Source organism: Oratosquilla oratoria, chromosome 12 (genome assembly GCF_046742065.1).
Source record: "Oratosquilla oratoria isolate Oo_2021 chromosome 12, ASM4674206v1, whole genome shotgun sequence".
Lineage (NCBI taxonomy): Eukaryota > Metazoa > Arthropoda > Malacostraca > Stomatopoda > Squillidae > Oratosquilla > Oratosquilla oratoria.
The window spans coordinates 30,506,939-30,524,907 of NC_134788.1; the positions used below are offsets into that span (position 1 = coordinate 30,506,939).

General features: G+C 35.5%; 1 protein-coding gene across 3 annotated transcripts in view; it reads right to left on the bottom strand.

Moving 5' to 3' along the window:
- The window catches only part of LOC143031211 (uncharacterized), a 102,255-nt gene that overhangs the window by 7,399 nt on the left and 76,887 nt on the right, over positions 1-17,969 (bottom strand). For all 3 annotated transcript variants that reach the window (XM_076194775.1, XM_076194777.1, XM_076194776.1), the window contains one exon: positions 11,785-11,961. In XM_076194775.1, coding sequence (XP_076050890.1) covers positions 11,785-11,794 — 10 coding nt within the window. In that variant the 5' untranslated portion in view covers positions 11,795-11,961. The remainder of the gene's footprint in view (positions 1-11,784; positions 11,962-17,969) is intronic.

Consider the following 17,969-nt stretch of genomic DNA (forward strand, 5'->3'; position numbering starts at 1 on the left):
GTGCTTGATTCGCTCGAGTTAAGCAATATCAGTGTTGTCCCTGAATGAAAGCTGACATTGTCTCACCCATAACTCTAGACTGTCAAGATATGTATTTACCTAATTATATTTTACGGGACGGGAGCTATGCTCATAGTGACCCGTTTTCGTATCTCTCCACATCCAGTTTATTCTTGAAATCGTGTATAGTTCTGGCATTCCCTGTTTCTATGTTCAGTTTGTTCCAGACATTGATCACTCTGTGTGGGAAACTATTCTTTTTCAGGTCTCTTCTGTAACTGTATTTCTTTAGTTTCTTTTCGTGTCCTCTTGTTTCTCTTTTGTCCCATTTTAATAGGTTGTCTCTATCGAGAACTTCCACCCCTTTCATAATTCTGAAAAGGGTCAACAAACCACCTTTCCTTTCTTTGCTCTAGTGTTGACAGCTGTAATTTCTCCAATCTTTGTTCATATGTCAGATTTGATAGTGTGGGTGCCATTTTTGTTGCTGCTCTTTGGATTTTTTTTTTTTTTTTTATGGTGGCCACACTGGTACAGCATATTCTAATCTTGGTCTTATCAGTGTAACACTTATTTTCTTAACCATCTCATTCATGTAATCGAAGGCCATTTTCATTGATCTTAATAAGTTGAAAGTCTCTCCAAATAATTCATTTACATGTTTGTCAGGTGTCAAGTCACTAGAAATGATTACTCCTAGGTCCCTCTCCGAGTTTACTTTTTTGACTTCCTTGTTTCCAATCGTATATTTTCCTGAAACTATTTTTACCTCTTCCAAATTCTATTATGCTACATTTTTTTATGTAGAAGTTCATCTCGTGCCTCCGGCTCCATTCCAATACTTTATCCAGGTCATCTTGTAGCAATCTGCAATCTTCTTTTTTCACTCTCTTGAGTAATTTGGCATCGTCAGCAAAAAAGTTCATGTAACAATTTACTCCATCCATATAATTTATATGGGAAACATTAAAGGAGCCAAAACAGCCTTGGGGGACGCCACTTTTTACATCTTCCCATTTTGAATTTTTGTCTCTAAGTACCATTCATTTTTCTCCCATTTAAGAAATCCATCACCCATTCCAACAGTTTGCCTTGAATTCCTCCTATTTTTTCAATTTTACTTCTTAATTTCTTATGTGGTGCCTTGTCAAATGCTTTCTGCAAATCCAAGAAGGTGCAGTCTGCCCATCCATCCCTTTCTTGTATTATCTCAATTAACCCATTCAACTCCGATGACAAGATGTCTTGTCATTTAGTCAAATAAAACAAAAAATCATAAAACACCAAAATGTTTGATCAAACATTTTGGTGTTTTATGATTTTTTGTTTTATTTGACCAAATGACAAGACATCTTGTCATCGGAGTTGAATGGGTTAATCTCAAGTAAAAGCAGATCAGGCTTGTGGGGCACGATATTCCACTTCTAAAACCAAATTGTTTGGGGTTTATTATTTTGTTATCTTCCAAGTGTTTGGTCCATTTGTTCCTGATGCCTTTTTTGCATATTTTTGCTACTGTGCTTGTGAGGGATACTGGTCTGAAGTTTGAAGGAGCTTCCTTATTTCCTCCTTTAACTATTAGTACTATGTTTGCATCTTTCCAATCTCTTTGAGTGAGAAGTCTATCATCCTGTATAGTTTGTCTGTCAGTTAATCTATACACTCTTTTACTATCCAATTTGCAATTCCATCTGGTCCATGCGACTTTCTGACATCTAGGCTTCTTATTTCCCTTTGTGTTATCTTTATTTCTTTTGTCATGGGTGATCTTTCTTGTTGTCCATCCTCCCAGGATTGTGAGCTCTCAACTGTAAAAACAGACCTGAAATGTCTGATCATAACTTCTGCCATCTCTGTGTCATCTATGTATTCTTTATCTCCTTCACGCAGTTTTACTATATCATGCTTACCCTTTAGTTTGTCATTTATCTATTTGTAAGAGTTTTGGTTGATCCTTTCATTTGTCTATGATATCCCTTTCATACTCTTTTTTCTTTCCCGCGTATACTTACATATTCGTTCCTAAGTTTAGTACAGTGAGACCTCTCACTAACGGATGTTAACTAGCTGCGTTTGTGGTGTTTTCGGTGTTTTTTTAGTGCTGTTGTTTAGTGCGTGCAATCACTATGCCACCCAAAAACCGCTCCAAAACACCGAAAACAAAGGGAAAACACCGCAAACACAGCTAATTAACGTCTGTTTTTCTGTCTTTTTTCCAGGCTTTGCCTCTCCTGGCTTTAGCCTCACTTCATCTTTTGTTGAACCAACACTTTATATAAATCTCTTTTTCTCTTTTTTGGTACATATTTGTTAATTCCTTCTTTGTACTTTTCTTTGAATATGATCCATTTGTCTTCCATCTTTGTTTCCTCTTTAGAGAACTTATTCCAATTTGTGTTTTGGAAAAATTTCCTTAGTTTTACAAAGTCCATTTTGTTGTACATAAATCTTCCTTCTCTATGTTTATCATTCCTATTTATGTTGTTCTGTTCTTTTAATTCAAACTCTGTTAGTATATAGTCACTTTTTCCAATTGGTGTTTTATACTCCATTTTGTTCACAATATCTGGTTCAGAAGTTGATATTAAGTCTAGTTTCGATGGTTCCTCATTGTTTCTATATCTAGTATTTTCCTTAACCCATTGCGTTAGGGTGCATTCAATGGTCATATCTAGTAGAATATTGCTCCAAAGTTCATCTCCCCCTTTAACTATCATTTCTTCCCAATTTATGTCTTTTGCATTGAAATCGCCCATGATTACTATGTTTCCACTTTCTTTCAGTAACTCTTTTAGCACCTTCATTGTTTCTTCCAATAATTTGGAATGTTCATTGCCTGACTATGCATGGTTTTTTGGTGGTACATACACTGCTACAAATTTTCTGCTTTTCATCTTTTGGTTTGCAATTTTAATCATAATTAATTCTACATTGTCGTGGCCTTTAATAATCTTTGTCATATTTAGTTTTTTTTGGTCAATATTATGACACCTCCTTGCTTTTCAGTTCATTTTTTCGCCCAGTGGTTATATAGACCATATCCCATTATGCTTGTTGATAGTGGTCCTTTCAATTTTGTCTCTACTATGCCTTTGATATCAGGTTTTTCTGTTTCTAGATAGTCATTTAGTTCCTTGATTCCAGAGATCATACCATCGATATTTTGGTATGCCACTTTTATTTTCATATTTTCTTTTCTTTTTTGGTTTAGGTTTCCATTTCTTTGATGTACTGTACCATTTTTTCAGTCTCAAGTCCAGCACTCTCCAATTTTTTTTTTTTTTCTGTCTCTGTTCTCTTTTCATTCCGATCATTTGCTTCAATTCTGAGCACTTTGTCTTTCTCTTTTTCCTCGTCACTCATTTCCTTTTGTATCCTTATATGGTTGAATTTCTTGCTGTTAGCCAGTTTGACCACTTTCAATAATACTTCCTCTGCTATCATTTGAATTCTTAGTTTTATTTTCAGAGGTCTATGATGTTTTTCTTTTGAATATTTGCCTATCCTGTGGATTTCTTCAATTTCTTTATCGAGATTCTGACCTTCATCCTGTATTTCTTTCAGAATTTCTTTGGCTAATTCCTTCTCCTCCTTTTCTTTCTGGTATCTATACATATCATGTTTTTCTTGTATGCCATGGACCACAATGCACTTGCCTTTGTCAACTGTATCTCTCACCCAATTATCCTTTTTTTTTTTTTAATTACTTTCATAACTGTTTCTTTTGTATTTTCTTCCATCTGCTTTTGTAATATTTCTCTAAATGATTTTTTTTTATTTTGCTGTTGTTTCCATTGATTCTTTATTTCAATGAGGTCTGTTTCTTTGATTGATTCTGCCACTTTTCCAGTCACTACTTGCTGCTGTTCTTTGAGCTCCTTTATCAATTCATCATTTTTATCTTAATGCTCATATTTCATTCTCTCATTTTCTCTCTTAAGACTTTCAATTTCACTCTTTAGGTCACTCAACTCTTTGATTGTTTGCTCATTGCTTTTTTACAATGTAATCAATTCCCTGTGAAGAACAGCTCGGTAATCGAGTTTCAAATCTATGATTTCTTCCATTAATTCATTTATTTTGCAATTTCTTAGTGCATTGCTATACCTAATTTCTCTGTCTATATCTAAACTTTTACCTACTTCGCTTGAGTTTCTTTGAAAACCTGAAAAGACGTTGTTTTACCATCCTTGGGTTTTTTCTCGGGGTATCTATTGTACAATGGTGTCTGGTTATTACACCTCTGGGACTTTCTACTATACTCACGTCAAATCCTCTCTTCAGTGATTCATTCATTGTTCTTTCTTCATTATCTTTTTCCATCATGCCAGAAACTATACCAAAAACAAGAACTGGAAAGAAAAGCTTTTGCCGGTCACCACAAATACCACAGCGAATCCACCCCGCACAATAACAAATGTGATCTGTCTGGCATAGTTCATTCATGTAAAGATGCATCAGTGAATGTTGCTCCTTGAGGGACAATTGCATCGTCTTTTGATCCTTGATGAGTGGTTGTTTTGTGACAATCTTCACTCTCTCTGCCAGCAAGGTCTATCAGCCACTTATTGTTGTTATTGTGCATGTCTGCCCCACACTTTTTTTTTTTTTTTTACAGGACAATTTATGTCTATTGTCACCATCACAATTTTATTTAGTGATGTTTTCTTCTTAAAGGTCCTCAAGTACTCTTTGAGCGTGGTTTCTAAGCAATGTACTAATGGAATAGCCCTCTTTAAATCTGGGTTGGTTTGAGGTGGGTATTTGTGTTTTAATTCTTTTCAGGGTCAATCTTCCCATCAGTTCAGAGTATGGTGGAAAGGTGTGACAGGCCTATGAAATGCTAAGTTTTCTGGTGATTATGTTTCTGGATGGATATGATGTGCTCTTTTTCCAGTTTTTTTTTTTTATTATGATGTGCTCTTTTTCCAGTTTTTTTGTATGGCACTGCATACCTATGAGTAGTTGAAGATAGCCAGGACTTTAATTGCTATTGAGCCCAGATAATTCAGGTGGTATTTTTGGCAGCTTATCTGGGCCATCTCCAAGAAATCTCCAAGATTATTATTATTTTTTTTTTTTACTTCTGTTGAAGGTTGGAGTAGCTTCTTTGCCTAGTTTTATCTTACATATTTTTATGGTTATTTTCATGTTTTCTGAAGTTAAGGGAAACCTGCCTTGAACAAATGTTCATTATGTTGTATTGTTAATGTTGTAGCTGTTCTTTTTCTTGTTCTGTTGGACTCAGCTTCCTTTCTAATTTCCCTTTTCAATTTGGGAGGCTATTTCTGGTTTATAGTTGTGACTTTTTTTTTCTGTGAATTCATTGCCCCAGATCTTTCTTTCAGAGACCCTTGGTTTCAGGTTAACTGATAACAGCCATTGGGTTGGCCCATAAATCATTCAAGGAAGAAATATGGTGTCGTTAAGGCGTGCATCTCAGGAATATATTTCTTATCTGGTTTTAGTGTGAAGTTTGTGACCCTTTCTATTACATCTAGAGATGGAAGCTGAATTGTTTTAAGGTTCTCAAGTTCCTTTTCTATTTCTTCAGAGTATTCAGGTAATTTTGCTCTCTTGTAGTTTATATATCTTCTTTGGTTGATTTTATTTTTCATGCAGATTCTAAGGTAACTTATGGGTACATGATATGAGAGGTCATGGAAGGTTTCTTGTGTGGGTAAAAGAGAATGAGTATAGTAAGATATCCAGGGAGGTAATTTATTGGTTATGCTAACCCCTTCAACATGATGACACTTACATTGGCGTCATGAGGACTGAGTGGGTATATGTGGATGGCAGTGTCAGCATCTTGATTATATTTGTTTTGTAGTTGTAGATGAGTGACCCCCATATTCTGTGAACTGTCCTGATCATATTTTCTGTGGTTATTAATATTCAGAGTGAAAGAGAATGAGTAATACGGCTGTAACTATATTTCATATTGTGAGTACTGTGATGCATCATTGTATGTCAGGCAACTAATGCTGTCTGTGGGAATTTCACTTGTATTAGAGAAGTTAAGGAGGTTGTTTTGTGGAATGTTTGTTGGAATTTAATATGACTGAGAAGGGTATTTGTGACTACCATTGCCAAACTATTGCTTTTTAAGAACTCCAGATGTCAGAGGGCACCATAAGATCTGTAGGCTATAACAGCACTTCTATCCCTGAGACATATTGCATCCACAAGAATATCTGATGCATATTCTATGTCCAGGAAATCATTAGAAAACCTAGCTGATCTACCTAAAACAGTCACTTAATATGATTGAAGAATAAAGAACATGGTTTCCTGTTGTTCTACTCTGGTAAAAACTTCAACCAGGGCCAAATAGAGAATAAGAGAAATAACAGATATGTGCTGATCCTTCTGATGTCCCCAGGTGGCTGTAATGGTTGTAGGGGTCACGAACAATGAAGAGCATGTATCCCACCTCTTCACACAGGGACTTAACCTCTTCACTCCGGGGCACATCGCACGTCTGGCAGCATTAGCTGCCCGACGTGCGATGTTGCGTCATAATAATCGCATTATAAAAAATAAAGTCAGTGCTCAATCATTCATTCTCTTTCACCCGTGTATTTTGATAACCATAGAAAATATGATGAAGCCAGTTTAGAGAGAATGGAAATTATGTAGGTACGACTACAATAAATATAATCAAGATGCCGACGTCGGCATCGAGTACCCACTTGCTCCTCATGCCGCCTACATAGGCATTACCGTATGGAAGTGGTTAAATTAGTGCCATTGAGGTGCTGGAAACAGTTAAGCTCGGGACCAAATGAGTACCCAATGGTAGGTCATATGTATACCTGTAAGGTTCCACTTTCTTTTTACAAAGATGAGCTAAGTGACTATAACAGATGACTCAGAATTTTTATGACTACATGAACCCAAGCATTTGGCCTCCTAACTCATTACATTTAAGCATCCTGGAGTACTATTTATTATGTGTAATCAAGAGGGGACCAACCAGCAACCCCATAATACCAGCGATTCACTGAAATCAGGCACTAATGTAATGGCCGATAAAAAAAACAGACCCTTTGATTGAAGCCCATTCATGCCATCTTCAATGATGCAGAAGGCTTTATTGAATAAACTTGTAATGCGACTTGCTAACAGTTTGTACCAATTGTCATGTTTTCCCTGAAGCTGAAATTCATCCTAAACTATCCTTCACATCCAGCAGCAGCAGCAGCTTCTCTTTTTCACATCCCTTTACTTAGAATGAACAGATACACAAAGAGACCTTTTAGTTCACAAAGATGACTAACCAATGGTAGGCCATATTTATATGGATTTCTTGATTTAACTGAGGGATACATTTCTGAAGGGATCGCGTAAGGTAAAAAGCACATAAAGTGAAGTCAAGTTTTACTACTGCTTACTTGATTTTTGACATCATGTTACCCTAAATAATCTGTGCAGTATGAAAAATACTAGTTTTTTTTTACCATGTGTTATTCCATAATTGCTTATTCTAAACATAAACTGAGAAATCCCTGTATATATATATATATATATATATATGGAAAAACCACCAAGGAAAATGATAAAATGATGACCAAGCACTTTCATCTATACATTTTCATACTCTGAAGATGTCTAGATAGATGAAAGTGCTCAGTCATCATTTTATCATTTTCCTTGGTGATTTTTCCTCATATTTAGAATCATGTGTTTATGTGATTTCTCATAGATATATGTATATATATATATATACATATACATATATATGTATATGCACAAATAATTAAATACAAATAAACTGGTAGATTTTACACCACATTACTTAGATAACCAATAGAGTCTTGAAATTTTGAACTGGACAATATTCTATCACCTCTCCAAAGAATCCAATTCCATTAAATAATTATGCAGTTAATTTAACCCTATTTTAAGATTAACTATATGTCCTTACATCCACCACTTCTCATTTAGTTGGTATTCAGTGGGAAAATATGCTGTTCTGATGTATCAGTTCTTAAACTTTTGACATCCTAAATCAACCCCCCTGCTCCATCTTTTATTTTTTTTATTTTTTTTTACTTTTATTTTTTTTTTTCAATTTTCACATGACTTATACATCTTTACATATTTCTGTACATATCATATATTCTGTATATTTGTACATTATTAGTATACTGTATTCTTTCCAATTTGTTTTTTTGTCTTTAATCCCTTCCATACAATGATGCCTATGTAGGCACATGAGGGTGTATGAAGATGCTGGCATTGGAGTCCTGATTATATTTATTTTGTAGTTGTAGCTGAATGACCCCCAAATTCTGTGAACTGGTTTGATCACATTTTGTGGTTATTATTATTCAGAGTGAAAGAAAATGGGTAATACATCTGTAACTTTGTATTTCATAATGTATTGTGATCCATCATTCAAATCATCATACATCAGCCAGCTAATGCTGTCTGCAAGAATTTGACTAAGAGTTTAATGATTTGGAGACCACATGAGAATTCCAGTGGTCTTTTACAAATATATGCAAGACTATTGATCTATCTAGTTGCTAGATGTTTAATTGGACTTCTGAAGCCTAAAGATCATTCTATCAGTCCTTCAATCTTCGTTGCCTTCCCTAGGGCAGAAATGAAGTTCTTTGATAATAATTCAAGGTCAATATTAACAATTACACCAAGACTGCCCTCCACTTTGTTTAGAATTTTCTAATAACTTCTAGTCATACTTAAGTGTTGTTCTTACCTAATGCATAACTTCACACTTATTTGGGTCAACTTTTATAGGTCACTTTAGACCATTTCTCTAGTCTTTAAATATTTTCTGAATATCCACATGACTGGATTGAGATTTTGTTTTTCTGGTTTATCAGGAAAGAGAGAAAGATGTAAATGAATAGGAGAAAGAGAACTATAATGATGAAAGAATACAAGATAACTGGGGACTATGAAAGGACTCTGAATGGGGTGCAATTAACACATGTGAAGTTGAATCTATGCTGTTTAATATATTTATTAATGACAAACTGAAATACAATGAAATCTTGTGGAATAGTATATGATAAAGCTCAAATAATTTGAAAAACTTCAAGTCAATATTCATCATGTAAAATTGCTTCATGAAGAGTTAAGAAATACATACATACATACACCAAAGACTTTTTCCCCTTTACAAGGGAGGTAGCTGAAGTCAAAGACATAATTCCTGTAACCATTACCTATAATCTCACATGTTACAACATTACCCATGGAAAACTACATTACAACACACACATGAACAAACACCTTTTCCACACCCTAAGGTGAGCGACTATCACATGATCAGTGTGTGATAACTGGGTAGCCAGGAACACATTTCCAAGTGCACATTTACACCACATCCCCAAATAAACCTGAACACAAATTAAATCACAAGGAATATGCACATAACATATTTAACTGTATTATAATATTTCATATATGTTTAAACCTTCCATTTGTAGTATAGAAAACTCAAGAAATTGTAAAACTACTGACCCCTTCCTCCAGAAGCTGAGCTCAGCATTAAAATTGCATAAAGTCTCAGGCCCCCCAGGAGCAGCAGTCCAGAGGTGAAAGTAGATCCTGGAGGATCTACGCCCTGTACATTTTGGGTGCTATAGTGAAGGGGACCAACAAGTTTTCTTTATGGATTCATACCCTTATTGATTCATATTTGGTGGCAGCGGTGGGATAAAATATAAATCCATAAGGGTAGGAATTCATAAAGAAAACTCATTGGTCCCCTTTCTTCACTATATTTAGCACCAAAAATGTACAGGGTGTAGATCCTCTGAGATCTACTTTCACTTCTGGACTGCCACTCCTGGGGGCCGACCTGAGTTTTTATGTAGTTTTAATGCTGAGCTCAGCTTCCAGAGAGGGGGTTTAGCACTTTTACAATTTCTAGGGTTTTCTATTTTACAAATGGAAGGGTTAAACATACATGAAATGTTATAATACAGTTAGCTATGTTATGTGGTTATTTCTTGTGATTTGTGTTCAGCTTTATTTGGGGATGTGGTGTTAATGTGTGCTTGGAAATACATTCCTGGCTATCCAGTTATCATCATGCACTGATCATGTGATGGTCACTTGCCTTAGGGCGTGGATAAGGTGTTCGTTCATGTGTGCATTGTAATGTAGTTTTCTAAGGGTAATGTTGTAATATGTGAGGTTATTGATAATGGTTACAATCCACTGATTAAGAAATAACCAGATAGTGTTAATCAATAGCTAAGTGTATGAAGTACATAAATTACTCAGGAACTTTGATATGAGAAAGGCTTAGGAACCAGGTATAATTTCCAATTTATAATCAAGGAATGCAGAGAACATCTGCTGGACAAAATACATTAACTTATTGTATGTCCTCTAGAAGGAAAAGATTCATTGGAAAAATTTAAACGAGGTCCAAGTTCATAAGATCCTCTGAATTATGGACCAGTACCCTAGATTATTGTATTAGCAAAAATGTGTGATAGAATTGTGAAATATTGTTGGATAAAATACTTGGTAGGGACACTGCAGTCTTTGCCAAATACTAATATTTCAGAAAAGAAAGGTCCTGTGCATTGAGTTGACTAAGTTTTTAATTGAGAGAAATTCATGTGCTGCATGATAGAGATGGCTGGATGGGTTTTGTCTAGATCTGGAAGAGAATCCAATAAGGTACCCAACTGAAGACTAACATGAAGGTTGGAAAACATAGGGGTTCAAGGAAACACCATGGCATGAATGAAGGATTTCCTAAGAAAGTAATGGGAACATCAGTAAAATACCAGATATCAGATTAGTGGAGTCCCACAGGGCTTGGTACTTGTGCCCATGGTACAACCTCCATAGATACACACAGTACACTGGACTTCCCTTACTCCCTACAGACAAAACAAGATATCTTCAATGATTTATGGGATGAATTTATGGCCATGACAGGCCATCTGGAAGTTGTAAGTCTTAAATACTAATTTCATGTAGAGGGTTGGGTTGGAGCCACCCAAAATGGGATAACAGTGAAACTTATAAATCACAATAACGAAGACATTGATAACCATATCTATGTACAGACTTGCATGGCTAGCCAGTGAATGTAACCTGTATTGTACATTCCACTTTTATTCACTTCCCTAATCTCAAATTCATCCCATGCACTCAGTTGGTAGAAGATGCATTTCATCTTATGTCACGCTAACCAGTCAGATGAGTAAACCTATGTGATAAGTCTTCCAAGTCCTGTTAAAAATGTCTATTCTTATGACTGATTGGTCAAGACAATGAAGTAACTTTAAATATGTGTGCTCAATATACCATATATGTTGCACAGGTTCATAGAGCGAAACAACTAGGGAAAGTGCAGTTGTAAATTGCACAAAACGTTCATTGCAAGCAATATAAAGTAATCACATAATAAAATCATGTCTTATCTTAAGGTGTATACACTAATTTCCGTGAAATAACCAATTTTATTTTTGGTTTATACATTAATCTAAGCAATTTTTTTTTCTTTTTTTTTTTTTGGAAAAAATTAAACTCAATAATAAATAGGTACTTTTTAATCTAAGATTATGGATCAAACCATATGCAAATTATTCTGACAATGATGGGTTAATTCTGTTCTGGGTTTAATAGAAAAAAAAATGCTGTATGTGGAGAACAATTTATATACAATTTGACTTGATATATATGGTAAAAGTACCAATACTGGTGGAAAGAGTTGATTCCAACTTAGGCTAAAATGCACTTAGAAATATATTTCATATTTGTTGTGCAGCGCAGAAGTCTAACCTGTAATCATCAGTGATGGAGGAGCTGTGGAGAGCCAATTTCAAAGCTGGCTTCTTTATTTTTGCAGAGCTTCAGTGATCTGGACTGATTAAGTGAAAATTACCAAGGAGCCTTGCTCAAGGTTCCAAAGATTTCCTGACTGCTTTGAAATCTGCTTTACTGATCACCTTGTGAATCCTGTGAATTCAGAAAAAAAGTCAATGTTAACACCTTTCTGTTTTATACTTTGCAAAAACATTAAATATCAAAAACAATAGTTTGAGGTAAACAGCTTAAACATTTCATGGGACCTCTTTGGGATATTGGCACTACTTAAGCAGCATCTCTTGATGTCTGGTATAGTTTATTTCCTGAATCACATGGTTATAATTGTGAAAGAAGCAAAAAATGTGATTAACATAAAGGCATTTTAGTCCTCAAATTTGCTACGGACCATGAAGATGTTTCAAAACAGAGTATGAACTTCTATCCAGCAACAAGTATAAAGTACAAATAAAGGCAAATGAAGATATAATACAAATATGACCAAGAGTAAAAATAAATAAACAGACATCAGAAAACTAAAATATGAAGAGAAAAAAATTAAAAATATATAATAAAAATATAATAGGAAAACAACAAATATGAAGAACTATATAAAAAAAAAAAAGCCATAACTCAATTGAACTGATCTCGAACCCATGAAAAATGATACATGGAGAAATACCATCACAGTAGCAAAAATTTCCCCAAAACAAACTATTTAAACACTGCCAACTATCTAAACACTGCCAACATGTATTTACTTGATTGTAGTACAGTGCTACCTCTCATTAACGGACATTAATTAGCTGTGTTTGTGGTGTTTTTGCTGTGCAATCACTATGCCACCCAAAAACCACTCCAAATCAATGGATTATTCACATCATTGGACACCATTACCCCCCCTTTTAGTCCGTTAATGAGAGGAAGTACTGTATAAGGAAAGGAGCAAGGCTCATTGGGTCTCATCTCCTATTCTCTAAATTTCTAACATACCTAGACTCAAATTCATGTATGGTTCCAACTTAATCTATATCTTTCATTTCCAATCATTATATTTAAATTTGAAATCATGTATTGCTCGAGCTTGGGGTACATCACCTAAGCTATTCCACATATACATCTATATGGAAAATGTATTTCTTCACATCCTTTGATATGTGGTCTTTATTTCCATGACCCATTAAAGCCTTCTCATCTTTAATCAATCTCCTCTATCAATGCAATCTATTCTGCTTTTGTGACCTGAACACTGTAATCATGTCACCTCTTTCTCTTTGATCTTTCAAAGTTGGTAGACCCATTGTTTTTGGTCTCTCCTCGTATGATTTATCTGCCAGGCTGGGGACCAGTTTGGTTGCTGCCCTCTGTATTCTCTCAATCTTGCTTATATCCTTCACTCCGTGTGGGGACCATACTACTGATGCATATTACTGGACATATCAAGGTTTTGTTCAGTTTTTTTATTATCTCTTCATCCATATAATGGAATGCCACTTTAATCTTCTGCAGTAGTCCATATGTCTCTCACACAATCCTGCTGATATGTCTGTCAGGTGACAGGTTGTCTTTTACGAACATTCTCAAGTCTTTCTCTTTTGCTTTTGTAATGGGTTCGCTTCCCAAGGAATAGTTTAACCCCTTCCATACGGTGCCGCATACGTAGGCGTCATGAGGAGCAAGTGGATATGCGAGGCTGCCATATTGGCGTTTTGATTATATTTATTGTAGTCGCCCCTGCGTTTTGACATTCTCTATAAACTGCCCTTAATCACATTCTCTATGGTTTTCAAAATTCACGGGTGAAAGAGAGAACGATCGATATAAGTGGTGACTATTTTATGATGCGAGTATTATTACGACACATCGTACGGCTGGCATTGACTGCTGCCTGCGAGATTTAAGGCCTGTACTGAAGAGGTTAAGGATGGCCTTTTGCTGCTGTTGCCCATTTCCAGAACTTTGCATTCTTTGGTATTGAACTTCATTTTCCATTCTTGGTTCAATGCAAAAATAGTATCTTGATCTTTTTGCAATATTCTACCATCCCCATTTTTCACTTTTCCCATGATTTTTGCATCATCTGCAAACATGTTGGCATAGCATGTTGTTCCTTCCATCATGCCGTCATTAACATAGACAAGAAACATTATTGGTACAAGCAGTGAACCCTGTGATACTCCACTCATTACTGCTCTCCAACTTGACATCTTGTCCTTTACTACTGTCCTCGTGTATCTTTCCTTCAGAAAGTCTTTAATCCATTCTAGTAATTTGCCTCATAGTCTTCCAACATGCTCCAATTTCCACATACGTTAACTGTAAGGTACTTTAGCAAATGCCCTCTCTAGGTTGAGGTACACACAGTCCAGGCCCATCCCTCTCTCCCAGCACATCAATCACTCTCAAGTAAAAGCTTAAAAGGTTTGATACACATGACCTTTCAGACCTAAAGCCAAACTGAATACTTAAAGAATGTAGGGGACAACTAGTGGACAAGATCCTAGTCCTACTACTTGTTCATTGAAAGAAGGCAATGTGCCACTTGACTGGTAAAGGGCAAACCTGGTGCCAATTCACAAAGGTGGAAGCAAGGAAACACCACTAAATTATAGGCCAGCACTAAAGTGAAATTATGTGAAAGGATTGTGAAAGATTGATGGACCAAACCTTGAAAAGATAAACATTCTGACATCAATCTTTCACAATCCTTTCACATAATTTCACTTTAGTGCTGGCCTATAATTCAGTGGTGTTTCCTTGCTTCCACCTTTGTGAATTGGCACCAGGTTTGCCCTTTACCAGTCAAGTGGCACATTGCCTTCTTTCAATGAACAGGTAGTAGGACTAGGATCTTGTCCACTAGTTGTCCCCTACATTCTTTAAATATTCAGTTTGCAATCCCATCAGGTCCTGAAGTTTTTGTTTCATCCATTGATCCAAGGAGATTGAGCACTTCATTCACTTCTATATTAACCCCTTCCATACAGTGATGCCTACATAGGCGTTATGAGGAGCAAGTGGGTACGCGAGGCTGCCATATCGGCATCTTGATTATATTTATTGTAGTTGTACCTGCATGACCCCCATACTCTGTAAACTGGCTTCATCATATTTTCTATGGTTATCAAAATTAACGGGTGAAAGAGAACGAGCATTACAGGGGTTACTTTATTTTTTATAATGCGAGTATTATGATGCAACATTGCACGTCTGGCAGCTAATGCTGCCCGCGAGATTTTGGCCCGGTGTGAAGAGGTTAATGCTTGTCACACGCTTTTATGACACTCTCAGTTGTGCTCTTTCGTGAAAACTGATTGGAAACCTTCATTCATTATTTCTGCCCAAGCTGGCCTCTTCAGTGACCTCACCATCTACAACTTAGTCATTTTTTCCAGTGTTTTGGTTCATCTTTGCCTTTTCCTACTACACCTCTTTCAAAATTGCTATATCATATTAAAAATGTCCAGGTATTTGTGAAAATTGATTGGAAACCTTCATTCATTATTTCTGCCTGAGTTGGCCTCTTTAACCTATTAAACTTCGATGACAAGATTCTTGTCATTTGGTCAAATAAAACAAAAAATCATAAAACACCAAAATGTTTGATCAAACACCAGACAAATATGACGTCAGTCCTCCCACAAAGCGAGGACTGACGTCGTATTTTTCTGGTGTTTGATCAAACAGTTTGGCATTTTATTATTTTTTGTTTTATTTGACCAAATGAAAAGAATCTTGTCATCGGAGTTTAATGGGTTAAGACCTCACCATCTACTATTACCTTTGTGATTTCTTCCTATGTCAATTTACCATTTATGAACCTGTAAAACAGATTTGGTTCATCTTTGCACTTTTCCTACTACACCTTTCTCAAAATTGCTACATTATCTAAAAAAATTCCAGGTATTTATTCATCACTATGAGAAAAAATCACATCCTTTAGACATTTTGTCTGTCTTAATTTGTCCATGTGTGTGTGTGTATTTACCTTCTGTAGTATACAGGTAAGGTGCAATGCTCATGGGTGAGTTTAATCTATATCCTTGATTTCCAATTACCATATCTAGATTTGAATACATGTATTGTTTGAGTTAGGGCTATATCTTTCAGTTATAAGCCATTACTCAAACACAGGCTAAGTGAAGGCAATGAGTGACCTACCCGAGTTCTTTTACTTCTCTCCCTTCATGCCTTTATATTGTTTGCTTATCTGCTGTATGTGTATTCCTTCAAGATGTCAATATACACATTTAGACTACATCCGTCATTTCCCAGTGGTTCTCAGCAATTGTGGAATGCATGCACACATATGGCAGGGTGGTGAGGTAAACACAGAAAACAGTTGTAGTTTTATTTACTAATGTGTCCTTTCCAGAACTTCAGAGTACTTTGATGAAGTTCTGGTAAGGATGAAACATCAGTGAATAAGATTACAACTGTTCTCTCTTTTTACCTCACCACCCTGCCACTCATGTCTTCCATACATCACACATCAGCACCAGCTCTTTCCAAATTAACATACGAACAAAGATGATCGAAACTAGAACTACCAACACTAGAGCAAAGAAGAGAAAGAGATGATCTACTGACTATATATAGAATCATGAAAGGGATGGAAATCCTTGACAGAAAAGATTTACTAAAAACTGACAATGGAAAAACAAGAGGTCATGAAAAGAAACTCAAAAAGGACAACTATAGAAGAGATAGGAAAAAGAATAGCTTCCCACACAGAATGCTGGATATATGGAATAACTTAGATGAAAAAACAGTGTGTGCAAATACTATTCACAATTGTAAGAATAAACTTGATGCTGAAAGATACAAAGATGGGTCACCACGAGCATAGTTCTATTCCCGTATAATACAACTAGGTAAATACACACATAACAAACTGGAGAGTATGCGACATGATCCAACTAGCATTGGTCGTTTCCTGTGTATTACAATTAGGTAACTATACACAAGATATGATGAAATAGTGTACCATACAAATATATAAACTCCTAGAATACCCTACATAAGCCCATTCCAGAAACAAAAAACAAATCTAAAATGAGGTTTGATTATTGGAGAATAAGATATAGGACCCCACAAGCATTGCTCATTTCCAATATACTGCAATTAAGTGAACATACATTCATGGATAGGTAAAAACTCATTGAGAATCTAATCAGCCCAAGATTAGAAAATGGAACAATGGAGTAGTCCTTGGACAAAATGAAGGAGGTAAATGAGTTCAAAATCAAACAAAAAGCAACAAATTGATCCCCAGGCTGGAAGCAGACAACCCATATAAGGAAAGATAGGAAGAAATGGGTCTGCCATCTTTATAGAAAATAGATAATGCAGTGACATGATGGCATTATTCAGACCAAGGAAAGGGAGGCTAAAGTTGACATGATATCAACAATATAGCCAAATGGGGAAAATCAAATCAAGTACTCTGGATATGAGCACAAGGTTCAATAGGGATTTCACTTACTCAATAGTAAGTTACAAAAGAAAAAATATGAAAAGGATTTAGGTAAGCTGGTCATGGATACTTTGTTACAAGACAAACATATCCGCAAAAATTGTGTAAAACATTTGGACTATTGGCAAATATGATGAAAAATTAATAATCCATCCCAGAAGCAATTGTATTTCCACATAAAGTGAAAAATATTGACAAGATCAAAAGAATACACAAAAAATATAAAAAATAGATATGAAAATCGACTAAAACATATGAATCTGTTTACCCTAAAAAAAAGCATAGACTCAGAGGTGACTTGATACAGGTCTTTAAAATTCTAAAGGGAATTGACAAAATTTTCACACTGAATGAGAATCAGACAAGAAACAATGGTCTCAAACTGTCGGGAAATAGATTCAATTTGGAAGTAGGTAGAAACAACTTTGCCATCCGTGTAGTTAATGAATGGAATAAACTTCCTGCAGAGGCAGTGCAATGTAGTTCAGTTCGAAACTTTAAAAATCATAGATAAACATCTAAGCAAGATGCTGTTATGATTATTATTTATTTCATATTGTTTGTTTTTGTTTTGTTATCATTTGTCTGTTTGATTCTCATTTATTATTAGTTATAGGTCAATTTATTATTATTTACTATTTACCTGTTTGTTTGTTTGACTGTGCCTATGCATTTATTTATGTAT